This window comes from Ailuropoda melanoleuca, chromosome 20, assembly GCF_002007445.2.
Source record: "Ailuropoda melanoleuca isolate Jingjing chromosome 20, ASM200744v2, whole genome shotgun sequence".
NCBI classification, from domain to species: Eukaryota; Metazoa; Chordata; class Mammalia; order Carnivora; family Ursidae; genus Ailuropoda; species Ailuropoda melanoleuca.
The window spans coordinates 3325817-3337822 of record NC_048237.1 but is presented as its reverse complement, the minus strand read 5'-3'; the positions used below and the strand labels follow the sequence as shown (position 1 = coordinate 3337822).

Genomic DNA, 12006 nt, shown 5'->3' with positions numbered 1-12006 from the left:
GAAAACTTTCCTTCTAAACCCCCCAGATTGTCTTTCCTCTTCCAGAACCAGGTTTTTTTCCACTGAGCTCTTTCAGACCCCAGAAATTGGATCCCATCCCCATCCCTCGTTCAAGCACCCGTACCTTTCCTTCCTCTTTCTCGCTTTATTTCCAGAGTGGTTCAATAGGTTGGCCTGGGGGAACCAGGCCACCTGGGCTGGGGAGGACAAGTCAAGATGCCATGGAAGGCTGGCAGTGCCCAGCCCTGGGCTGACCCGGCAAAGAACCAGTGGCTTCGGTACAACTCAGGCATGATGAACCACCAGTGGGGGCGTGCTTATGCCATCATGCAATCCCCGCCCCCAGTGCATTTCACAGTAGCTGTTGACAGCAAGTCAAGAGCTCTGGCACATGGGCACATGCCAACTTGCAAGCACACAATACCATCACCACTTGCAGTCCCTCCGTTCGGCGGGACCTGGGCCTGCCCCAGGTGTATAATAATTCTGCCCAGAAAGGTCCAAACTCTGGCCAGAGAAGGGCCCCCAAATGCTTCAGCGTGGCTCCCTGAGTTCTGGGGTAGGAACAATGGAAGGGGACAGGGAAGAGGCAGGCCCGGTTGTAGGGTTTGGTGTCAAGGGTCCCATCCCTGACTGTCCTTCTCCACCCCGCCGCCGGGGTCTCCATCGCCCCGGCCCTGCCCCACCACTTTGAGTCGAGGGGTAGCTCGGAGCTCCATGGTCCCCTCCCTAGAACGGCCGCCCCCTCGGGCGTCTCCGGAGCCCTCAAAGAGCCGCGTGAGGAAGCGGGGGCCTGCCCGGGGCAGCAGATCCCTGGCGGTGAAGACATAGAGCACCGGGTTGACGCTGGAGCTGAAGAAGGCCAAAGCCGTGGTCCCAGCTCGTGCTGCCTGGCCCGCCCCGCCCAGCCTCGCCAGGGCCCCTCCGGGCGGGGCCAGCGCGGCCGCCACCTGCAGCATGTTGACCGCGTGGTAGGGGGCCCAGAGCAAGCCGAAGGCCAGCACGATGGCGCTCACCAGCCGGCCCACCCGCGGCCCGCACACGTAGTACACGGCCTTGCAGCCCGCCCGGCCCAGCGGCCACGCCTGCCCCGCCAGGAAGGCCACGAAGAGAGGCGTGAGCAGCAGCACCGCGCCGTCGGCCAGCGCCAGGTGCAGCACGAGCGTGGCCGCCAGCGGTCGCCCCCGAGCGGGCCGCCAGCCCGCCAAGCTCCACACGACGAAGCCGTTGCCCGGCAGCCCCAGCAGCGCGGCCAGCAGCAGGAAGGCCGTGCCCGTGACCCGCGAGGCCTTCCAGCTCAGCAGCGTCTCGTTCCCCGGGGGCCGGTAGCAGGCCAACATTCTTCTGCGCCTACGGGGTGCGGCGGGGGGCGGGGGGGAGAAGGAAAGGGCTATAGAAGGCATTCAGCCGGTGGGGCAAAAGCCCCTTCTGCCAGGTGAGAAGGGACTGTGTCTCCTCCCACTTCCCTGTCCTCCTGGCTCTGAGCCTCGACTTTACCTCCTGGCAGACACTAGCCCCAACTCAAACACTACTTGGAACCCAGATCCCCTGCTGTCAGTCAGGGGACCTCCCCAGTCCTGACTCCCTGGTTCTCACTTCCTCCACCTCCACCCCTTTAGTTGGGCCCCTCCTTTGTCCAGCCCCATTCCTTCAACTCAGCGCAACTGGTGAGTGCTGGGAAGTCAAGGTCGGTGAGCAGATCTACTTACCCAGTGGGGAGCTAGTAGGATCGAGGGCCCACCAGGAGCCTGGGAAGCGGAAAGGCTCAGCAGCGGCCGTTGAGGTGCCTACTCCGGCCCTATGCCTGTCGGGTTTGCAGTGTGAGAAGAGAATGGGGAGGGACAAGGTGGAGCTCTTCTCAGGCCTCTCGCTGGGGCCCCTCGGGCACTCTACTCTTTCCCATCACTAACACGTCTGGGCGTGTGAGAGTCTGCCTCCCTGGGAAACAGGATAAGCTGCAGGGTACAGATAAGGTTCCCAGATCATGTAGGTGAGTGGGGACACTGCTGAGTCCTGACTCTGGGTCCTGCATCTGCACTCATCCCTCCCCCAGTTCTGGCCCCAGTTGTCCCAACCCTGCCACCTGCCTGTTATATGCTCTCAGGCTTCGCTGGCCTGCACTCAGCAGAGAAGGTGACCCAAACTACTCGTTCCCCCAGCGGCTCTATCTTGGCCCATTTCCAGACTTCTGATGCTGCTGGGCCCCGTTTTTCCTCAGCTTCCTACCTACTCCTCTCATCTCTTACCTTAGACCCTGCCCCAGTCATTCCCCCCTCCCCAGGCGCTCTCACTGGGCTGTCAGTGACAGCCTCCAGTCACGGTGCTGAGTTCTGGAGAATGCACGGAGATACAAGGGGCTTATAACCTCCTTGAGAATCATAACACACAACCTCAAAGAGACCCTCCTACTGGGCTGCACCAGGATACAAGACAAGAAGAAAAGAAACGGTGCATTGGTAGAGACATACCGGCAAGAAGGCTTCTCTGGGTGAAGAGGTCAGGCAAAGCCTGGAAATGAAGAAATTTGAGGGGGACCTGGTACACTGATCACGTTGAGGTAAGGGGAAAGACTCCTGCCCAGTCAACAGCTGGAACTGTGAGCTCCCAAGGAGCCAGGACACCAGTATGGTCTCAGTTTGGGTTACTTCCAAAGCACAGCCTGAATTAAGGGCCTGTGTACAGGTTATCCTGCATCTGGAAGGTCAGCTCAGGAAGCAGGAGTGAGGGAGCAGGCCAGAAGGGGGGAAAGAGAGCCAGGAAGAGTATGTTGTCGAGTGTCTTCAGTAGGGATCGGGAAGCTCTCAGAGTTACACAGAGCACCTTCCAGAAAGACAGAAGACTGGGGCATTGGTGCCCTGCTTGTATTCCCCACGGTTTGAGGGCTGTCCCAGAGGCATTATACACATTTGCAGCCTGTGCTTGTCAGGGGGCTGAGTGGGCTGCCACAGCTTCGGACACTGAGGCAGGAAAGCAGGGATTTACACTCATGTGACGGGTTCGGCCTTAGTGAGAGTCCGAGGTTCCATACAAATGTCCACCACCACTGTCACGGAAATCAGAGATGGGACTCAGGACACCAAGAGCTAGCCCCAGTGTCCTCAAAGGACACCGCCTGTTCAGATCTCCTTCACGCCCATGAAGTGGCCAAAAGAGAAAGATGAGAGAGAAAGTAACTAATCCAGTGTGGCTAAAGCCAGCCGCTCAGGAGGACGAAGCAGCCCCTCCCCCAGATCAGGGAGGAAGAAGCAGGGAAGCAGGAAGGCCACGGTCCCAGACAGGATCCTGGTGATCCTCCCCTCACAGCCCCTGGCACACTGCCTCACCCCTCATCGTGTCCAAGCCCTGTCCACGATCCCACCAGCAGCCTGGCCTCCCTTTCCCTAAAGCTGCAGTTCGTGGCTTTCACACTAGGTGGCAGCAAGTACAGAGCAAATCACGTACAACACAGCTAGAAATTCTCTCCAGAGAAAGAAAAAGACCAGAGATCACATCCCATCCTCTTACATCGTTCCCATTTATGCTAGACACACACCGACACCAGACACGCGCGCGTGCACACACACACACTCAAGCTTCTGTCACTTTTGCAGGCAACTGGGTCTGAATCCCTCCTTCACGATCCTGACTAGGCCCCTCCTCTTTCCCTCCCCTTGGACTTTGCCCTGCTTACTGACCTGGCAGGGGGGGACAGAGTCCGGCGTGACTCATCACCCACCTCACTGGGACTCAGATCCCAGCTCTGTAACAGAAAACACCACCACTTCAACCCCAGCACGGCAGAGAACCACCCAGCCTAGAACTCACTGGGAGAGGCAACTCTCCTGCTCCTTCCCACCACCATGGAGTACCTCTCAGCCCTGAACCCAGGCGGCTTGCTCAGGTGATTTCTAACCCCCCTCTCTACCCTCCAACTCTGAGGATAGTGCATGGCAACATAATTCCATTCAGCCCCTAGGAGACTCAGAGACTCACGTACCCCTTCCCTTCCCCGCCCCCACTTTCCACAGTGGGCTTGTTCAGCTATGGAACCACCACTTCCCACCCCCACTCCATGGTCTCTCCCTCTCTCCCTAGGCTACTCTGATCTCCAAACCTAGATCCCTCCCTAACTCTCCAGGCACCCCCCCACCCCCAATCATCCCCACTGCAGTCACAAACTCCTCAGTTCTTGACCTTTCTTCCCAACTGCCAGGTCAGTATCCAACATGAGCTCTGAGTTTGGCCGGAAAGTCTGGACTTCAGCTCCACCACCCCAGCGACCTTTCCGAGTCTGTGATCACAAGCGGACCACCCGGAAAGGTGTGACAGCTGCCACCCGCCAGGAACTGCTAGACAAGGTGAGTGAGTCAAATTCCTAGGTTTCTGTTGCAGGGGCAGCCAGAGGGCTAGAGAAGAGTGAGAACTTGGAGTGAACAGAAAGGCTGAGGTTAGTTAGATGGCTGCCCCTCCGTCTGAGGGCTAAAAGGGGCAGGGTGGATACAGTCACCCCAATGACCAATGCTGCTGTATTCGGGTCAATTCATTTCTTTTCCAGAAGGTAGAGGAAGGAGTAGATACGGAGAGTTGGAGGAATGGCATTCAGAAGTCTGTCTGGAATGGCAATTTCTATGACAAATCAAGTTCAAGTCCTGATTCTATCAGGATTTGCTGGTTTGCTAGTGTCAAACTGTGGGAAGTTGTCCAATCTCAAAACTTCAGTTTCTTCATCTACAAAAAGGGAATAATGATGCACCTGCCTCCTAGGGTTGTCGAAAGGAGTCAAAGAGGACAATGTATGTAAAGTGCTACATAGACACCTGACACCAATGAAGATTCAAAAAAGGTTAAGGGTCATTATTACTGAAAACAGTTCTGGAGGACTCTCTGAGGGTGGGGGACAGTGAGGTAAGACACTGGAGATAAGGCCAAAGGATGGACCTCAACAGAAGCAAGCTAGCTTTTCAATTCCAAGCCAGTGGGAATGGCTTGAAGGGGAACAGGGGGCGAAGATAGTGATAGGGACAATGACATAGGAGCAAATAGAAAAAGAAGTCAGCCCTTAGTGAGGGTCCCCCAGCAACTGAAGAACTCCGAGCGCTGGAGCCATTTGAAGGGATGGCAATTTTCCAGGAAGCACAGTTGGTGTATCAGCCAGCATCTAGGGCCAACCAATAGATGCAGGGTAGCCGGAGAGCAAGGGGCATGGCTAAACTCTACCCCTTCCCTCCTGCTTCCTGTGGCTGGGCAGGCGCTGGAGGCCCTGCTGCTGAGTGGGATGCTAACCTTGGTGCTGGAGGAGGACGGGACTGCTGTGGAGAGTGAGGACTTCTTCCAGCTTTTGGAGGACGACACATGCCTGATGGTGCTGGAGTGCGGGCAGAGCTGGAGCCCCGGCAGGGTGAGGCCCACAGTGGGGCTGTTGTCGACCTCCACTCCTTTCTCTCTCGAGCTTCTCTAGCCAAATGTGATCTCGGGGGCAGAGGCACTGGGAGAGGCGAGGAGTTGCCAAGGACACGTTATAGGGGACAAACAGTCCAGGCAAGGGTGGGTTGGACCCAGCGCTGATGGGGAACAGTGGTGGGTGCCAGCGTGTGAGGGTGCATTGCACTGATGGAGGTGCCCTACAGAGTGGGATGCTGTCGTATGGCCTGGGCCGGGAGAAGCCCAAGCACAGCAAGGACATCGCCCGCATCACCTTCGACATATACAAGCAAAACCCTCGAGACCTCTTTGGCAGCCTCAACATCAAAGCCACGTTCTATGGGCTCTACTCCATGAGCTGTGACTTTCAAGGACTCGGCCCAAAGAAAGTACTCAGGTCGGAGACCAATAGGTCCTGTTTCCCCATCCCTCTACGGTTGCAGCCCTCCTAATTCCTTCTGCACTCACCCACCCCATTAGCTCTCCCTTGTGGAAAACCCCCTCGATGGCCTCCTCCCACCCATCTGACTCCATCTTGTCTCTGCCCTTCAGGGAGCTCCTCCGTTGGACCTCTGCACTGCTGCAAGGCCTGGGCCATATGCTGCTGGGAATTGCCTCCAGCCTTCGCCACGTAGTAGAAGGGGCCGAGCAGTGGCACTGGCAGCGGCAGGGTCGCCTCCATCCCTACTGAGAAGGGGCTCTGAGCTTTCTGCCCCCAGACTCATTCCAAGAGACACACCGTGAGGACTGTGATAGCATCGGCTTTGGAGATGTGAGGACAGTACAGATGAGAGGACTCACCTCATTTCCCCACTGTCTTCTGACCCCATTGTTACAGGCCCCATCAGCATAAGGCCTTCCAGCCCTAGCCTATACCCTTTCCTGAAGAATTTTGTTTCCTTCCGAGCCATCTTTCCGGCCTCCCACTTACCCTGAAAGGCCATAAGCCCATCCCAAAGCATCTCGATTCCACCCTGATCACTGCTACACCCAGATTCTTTGCACCCCCTTCTGTCCCTAAGCTTCCCAATGCACTGAATTCAGCCCTGACTTTGAGATCTCAATTTCTTTATGCCCTCCTCCCCAAAATAACAAAAACATTTCCAATAAAAATATAAAAATATTTATTATTAAGACTTTTGACTCCAACTTAAACTACAAAGGGGACAGGACAGATATGCCCTTTACCCCTCCCCCATCAACACCCAGGCTCAGAGCCAAAGGCCTTAGTCTTCAAGTATTGAGTTCAAAGCCCGCCTCCGCTTGGCCACTGCCCCCTGCTGCTGTTCCCAAGCCTCTCGGCGCTTCAGGAAAGTAGTCAGGGCCACGTTTCGAGCCACATGGTGGCCAAAAGGGTCTCTTATCAGCTCCTGGTTCCGCTCCCCTGCAAATGCAAACACTCATGTCCGGTATCATGCAGTCGCCCACCATGCTCAAAGGGACTCTCCCTGAGTGAAGGCCCCTCCATTTTCCCTGGGCCCTGCGTTGGTCTCGGAAAAATTAACACCTCACTCTCCAAAGAGGAGAAGCCAGGGGAGGGGTGGGAGCACAGGGCTGCATAATCAACAGAGGACAAGGCGAGGAGAGCAGACTGCTAAGAACCCAGGGCCAACATCACCCTTTAGAACCGAAGGCTCTGCTGAACTGAAGTCCCCTCTCCAGCCGCCCAGTCATCCAAAGTGAGGGAAGTTTGGAAAGGTCAGAGAGAGGTGCCAGTACTCACCCAGCTCAGCAGCAATTTCCTTCCGGGCCCCCAAGGCTGCTCCACTCCAGATGGCATCTAGTACACGGCTTCCATGGCGACTACAGGCCAGAGCCACATATTGTCCCTGCAGTGAGACAAGCAAGGCAGGTCCCCCTAGGGCAGTCCACAAAGGTGTACCGGGGAGGGCAAGGGTGAAGTGAAGTTTCTGAAGTTTACAGGCGGAGTCAAGAGAATCTGGGAACTATATATTCTCTTTTTGACTCTGAAGGACAGTCTTGGGGCAAGCTCATGTTCTCTTAAAGGGATGTCGGTGGGGGCATCAGAGCAGAAACTAGAACCTTTAGGGTCTTCAGCACACGGCGGCGCTGCTTGCGCGTCACGGAGGGGCTGGTCAGGATGGCATCGAGCACGTGCGAGCCAGCAGGGCTCTGGGCTAGAGTCAGAAGTTGTGGTCCCGTCAAGGCACCCAGACTTTGAAGTATAATACCAGGACTAGAGAAATGCAACAGATGCTGGAGCAGGAGAGACCCCAGGACTGTCACGTCCCCCAGGGCCCTGGCCGTGGCCATGTCCACCTGGAAGGACAGGGAGAGGGAATTAGGAGGCAGCCACCAAACTGCCACCTCTGCCTGGATGAAGCCAGAGACCTCACCACCCTCACCACAAGGGTGAAGGCCTTTTTAAAGCCTGGCCCCCCGTCAGTCACTGGCTTGGGCCCTCTCCTACCTCACCTGGTGCTCTGCAGGCCCTGCCCCGCCCTCCTCCAGCAGGCCGTAGTAGACCTCGTAAGCCATCAAAGTGGCAAAGAGAGGCACACAGGCCACTTGCCGGGAAGAGGGCTCTGCGCAGTGGAATGCCTGGAGGGGAAGACAAGACATAATGAATCTGAGAACTACGTCATCCCTCACCCCGACTCTCTAGCCAGGGGAAAGCATCAGGAGACGTGAGAGTGTAAGCTGCAAGAGGGCAGGATCTCATCTGCCTTGCTATATCCCCAGCCTCTACAGACATGACAAGGGTGGAACAAACACTTAGTCCTTAAATGGCTCTCTTAGTCCTGAGAGACAATGTTCATTCCAGGGCTATGAGATGGGTTTGGCTTTATTTCTCCCTGTAACTGTGAACTCCTCAGGCATGAGACCTCTTGAGTCCAGAAATACAACCACCAAAGATCAGAGAAGTCCTAACCGGTAGAATTTGAACCAAGGGCATAAACAGGTGGTAGGTAACATCACCTCCAACAACAGCTGCAGGACCTGGGCTTGGTGGGCCCCAACTCTGCGGCAGGCCCCCACCAGGGCAATGACCACCCCTGGGTGACCTTGAGCCAGCACAGCTTCCAGGGCAGGGCTCAGCTCCTCAAACACAGGGGACAGCTGAGGAGAGACACAAAATGAAGAATCTATGGCATTCTGTAACAGTGGACTACGTTATTCGGGGAAATAGTCCTACTGAAAACAACAAAAAATGCTAGATAAGCATTGCCAATATCAGGGTTTTGGTTTGGCCACATAAAGTCCAGGAGAAGGGGGCGGTCTTAGACGTGCTGCCTCACTCGGGGGGAGCAGGGTACTTTAAACGGCCACACTCTCAAGATAAGCAGATACTAGAATTAAATCCACCCTTTTACCCCAACTCCCAACCCATGAGGTCACAGGCAAGCATGCCTTGATGCTAAGCAGCAAAGGCAAAAAGAAGCTCTGGCAACAGCTCCAGTACTCATACAGATTTGTAGCTAAGTACGCAGGGTCCGAACGGACCATGCAACCTCAAGCTGCACACCTGGGTTAAGCCAGTCTCCCGCCAGGCACCTGAGAGGCTACTGGGAAGAAGGCACTTTTGTCCTAAGCTCTGAGAAACCCCCAGGAATAACCTTTCAAGGGAATGGCCAGCACACTGTCAGAGACACCGAGGCAGGCACGCAATAAAATAAGGCCCAATGAACAAGAACTAGCAGAAACAACAGAGTACAGAAAGAGATCCAGCCCCATTCTCAACTCACCAGCTCAGGGGTAGTAATAGCATCCAATAAACGCTGCAAAGGGAAGTTGGCAATAGGGTGTGCAGCCAGGGCCTGCAGCTGCCCTCGGAAGTGATCCTCAAAGAGGCTCTGAAGCTTCCGGGGCTCCAGCACAAGCAGGACCTGCTCCAGGAGTCTGGAGCTCGTCTGATCCCGCAGAAATAGCAGCAGGGGGCTAGGGACAAGGAGGTGATCAGGCAGCGTTTACTCCATCTAAAATACCCACATCACGTCATTCACTTCACACAGTTCGACCATACCTGCCATTTGCTGAGGGGTTGCGGCTACTCAGATAGCCGATCACAGCACCGCAGAGATGAGCACAAAGCTGCGGCCGTTTGCGGTGTAAGATTTGTAAGGCCACTTGAAGGCAGAAGCTGGAGATCTTGTCAGTGATAAAGACTGTGGGGGGGGGTGCAGAAATAATCAAAGTAGTTCTTCCAAAATCCAGACAACCTGTACAACCTCAAACCTCAAACAATAAGGTACCAGGGACTATGGTTATAAAGGCTCTATACTGAATCTTTGCAATATCAAACCAGATCAGATTTGAAGAGGAATACAACTGATCTGAGTAAGGGCTTTGCGTGATGACAATCACCTCCAGAAAAAGAGGCCCTAGACCCTCCTTCTATCACCCTCCTTACCAGAAATGTCCTTCAGAAAGCAAGAGCTCAGGTCCTGAAGGCGATTCAGGAAAGTTTCAGGGACCTCAAAATCAGTTGGCTTACACTCCCGAGCTGGGGACTTTTGTGAGTCTGAAAGATCAAAAACACGTGCAGTGCTGGGATCACAAACCACCATCCAGGAGGGGGAATGATTCCATAGACATCAAGGATTCAGCTTGGAGATGTGGAACACATATGAATAGCTCTTCTCATCCGGATGACTGAACTGAGACTGTTTCTGTTATAATTTTTCTAAGAAATTTCAACCAGCTCCCCAGTGGTTTATAGGAGATAGGCCAAAGTCTCAGTCAGGAATTCAAGGTGTTCAGAAATCAGGCTTCATCGAAACGCTCTAACCTTATTTCCCAGAGTTTTTCAAAATGTAGGTCACTGCCTATGAGTGCATCACGAAATCACTTTAGTGGACCTTAACCAGGCCTTTTTCTTTTTCTTTTTTTTTTTCTTTTTTTTTTTTTTAAGTATTTTTTTTTTTAAGATTTTATTTATTTATTTGACAGAGATAGAGACAGCCAGCGAGAGAGGGAACACAAGCAGGGGGAGTGGGAGAGGAAGAAGCAGGCTCACAGCAGAGGAGCCTGATGTGGGGCTCGAACCCATAATGCCGGGATCACGCCCTGAGCCGAAGGCAGACGCTTAACCGCTGTGCCACCCAGGCGCCCCTAACCAGGCCTTTTTCAATGGAATGAAACAGAATAAAATAAACCAGAGAAGAAAAATATCAGAGTGGGCTGCATATATTAAGAATGTTATTTCTCGAAGTTCTGTTTGAGTTCACTATCTGTATACCTACACATAGGCAGGTTCGGTGATGTTAAAAAAAAAAAATTCTCTAAGTTGTAATTAAAAAAAAGTCTGACATCCATTGCTCAAATGAATCACCTCTTACCCCTGGCCCGTTCTACTAGCTGTCCCCCAAACACACCGACGCATCCTCACCTCTGGGCCTCTGTTCGTACTAATCTTTGGTTTGTTCAGCCTTGTCCTCATTTCTCTGCTAATTCTTCAAAGTCACGAGGAATTAACTCTTCAGCTTACTCTCTCCCTCTGGACTTCCTAAACTCTCCTCTCCTCTAGGTCCACTTCCCTCTCTTGTAGTACTTACCAGGTGACTGAGAGCCACGATGTCTGGCTCTCTCAGACTCCAGAAGAGTCCCTCCCAACACCTGCAGCAGAGTTCTGACCACGAAGCTGCCATGTGTGTCTCCACAGTAGAAAAGAAAGTCATCACACACTTCAGAGGCTAGTCCCAAAACCAGCTCCTCCAGGGTCTCCAAGGGACCATCCTTGCCATTCTCCTCCTCCTCCACGTCCTCCTCCTTCTCTGCCGGGCTCCCCAGCAATCGAGGCACCTGCAGCAAAGCACTTTGCAATACATGCACCCCGCATCGATGACAGGCCACAGAGCGCAAGCTGGAGCGCAAAGCAGCCCAGACGCGACACAGCGGTTTCAGGGAACTGAATCCCAACAGTTCCTGCATAATCTCACTGCCAGTCCTGTTTGTGGCCAAGGCTAGGGCCTGAGCCTCCACTTCCTTCAAAACATTGTGCGCCATCAGTTCTGCATAGACAAGAAAAAGAAATATTTTAGAGACTGAGAGAAGAATAAGGTTATGTTCCATCGGTTAACCGAGTTGGGGGGGGGAGCGATGAAGAGGATATGGGAGATGAGACTAAGTCCCTACGCCCTGGGGATCCATGAAAGTTTCCTTGCCCGTCCTGGAATTTACGCCCACCGAATCCGTCTTAGTCCCACCCTGCGGTTGCTCCCCACCTCGTTCTTCTCCGGTCTCCGGAGCCTCTTTCAGCGCCGACAGCGCCTGGCGGAAATACCCCAGAGCTTCGGGGCTCAGGTGCGGGTGCGCATCTAGGGCCGGCTCCGAGCTCCCGTCGGGAGGCGGGCAGGGTGGCTGCCGGCGGCCTGGTGGGGGGCGCCCCGACCCCTTGGCCCCACGCCCTCGTTTGCCACCCGCTGGGAACCGGCGCCCCGCCCGGTGCGGAGAGCGCGGACCCAGCCCCATGGGTACTAAAGTCCGTGTCCGTCCGCCAAAGCTTCCCCTGCCACAAGGGAACCTCAAGCATTCAGGCGCGTGCCGGGACGGGACGGAGTCTAGAAACGCCGGCGCGCTCGGGGCGCAGCGTGTACGTCATAGCCCGGCGACGGCCCCTGGCCGGGCGGCAGTGCGCGTGCTCCC

At 54.9% G+C, this 12006-nt stretch overlaps 3 protein-coding genes across 4 annotated transcripts; 1 reads left to right on the top strand and 2 right to left on the bottom strand.

The window, feature by feature from the left end:
• Positions 1 to 125: 125 nt before the first annotated feature.
• LTB4R2 (leukotriene B4 receptor 2) lies at positions 126 to 2552 on the bottom strand. Its single transcript, XM_034648711.1, has one exon. It carries the CDS (start codon positions 1401 to 1403, stop codon positions 615 to 617), a length of 789 nt encoding a protein of 262 aa, XP_034504602.1. The 5' UTR covers positions 1404 to 2552; the 3' UTR covers positions 126 to 614.
• A 1160-nt stretch (positions 2553 to 3712) lies between these two features.
• Positions 3713 to 6523, top strand: CIDEB (cell death inducing DFFA like effector b). Its single transcript, XM_034648710.1, has 5 exons — positions 3713 to 3880; positions 4193 to 4337; positions 5228 to 5377; positions 5607 to 5797; positions 5953 to 6523. The coding sequence occupies exons 1-5, from the start codon at positions 3840 to 3842 to the stop codon at positions 6089 to 6091; spliced, it is 666 nt and encodes a 221-aa protein (XP_034504601.1). The 5' UTR covers positions 3713 to 3839; the 3' UTR covers positions 6092 to 6523.
• On the bottom strand, positions 6501 to 11950 carry NOP9 (NOP9 nucleolar protein). 2 transcript variants are annotated; one of them, XM_002921062.4, is made up of 10 exons: positions 11586 to 11950; positions 10917 to 11372; positions 9773 to 9883; positions 9386 to 9527; positions 9108 to 9300; positions 8341 to 8481; positions 7837 to 7962; positions 7444 to 7680; positions 7124 to 7229; positions 6501 to 6784 (listed from the first exon to the last, which is right to left on the bottom strand). In XM_002921062.4, the coding sequence occupies exons 1-10, from the start codon at positions 11830 to 11832 to the stop codon at positions 6627 to 6629; spliced, it is 1917 nt and encodes a 638-aa protein (XP_002921108.1). In that variant the 5' UTR covers positions 11833 to 11950; the 3' UTR covers positions 6501 to 6626. The 2 variants fall into 2 exon arrangements, with proteins under 2 accessions (XP_002921108.1, XP_034504595.1); XM_034648704.1 differs by lacking the exon at positions 8341 to 8481.
• Between the last annotated feature and the right edge of the window lie 56 nt (positions 11951 to 12006).

Coding starts and splice junctions, on each gene's coding strand:
- LTB4R2 (XM_034648711.1), bottom strand. CDS start 1,403: ATGCCTTCTATAGCCCTTTCCTTCTCCCCCCCGCCCCCCGCCGCACCC.
- CIDEB (XM_034648710.1), top strand. CDS start 3,840: ATGGAGTACCTCTCAGCCCTGAACCCAGGCGGCTTGCTCAG. Junction 5,378..5,606: donor AGAGCTGGAGCCCCGGCAGG/GTGAGGCCCACA, acceptor GGTGCCCTACAG/AGTGGGATGCTGTCGTATGG. Junction 5,798..5,952: donor GGCCCAAAGAAAGTACTCAG/GTCGGAGACCAA, acceptor TCTGCCCTTCAG/GGAGCTCCTCCGTTGGACCT.
- NOP9 (XM_002921062.4), bottom strand. CDS start 11,832: ATGGGGCTGGGTCCGCGCTCTCCGCACCGGGCGGGGCGCCGGTTCCCA. Junction 11,373..11,585: donor GGAGACCGGAGAAGAACGAG/GTGGGGAGCAAC, acceptor TTGTCTATGCAG/AACTGATGGCGCACAATGTT. Junction 9,301..9,385: donor AACCCCTCAGCAAATGGCAG/GTATGGTCGAAC, acceptor CCTTGTCCCTAG/CCCCCTGCTGCTATTTCTGC.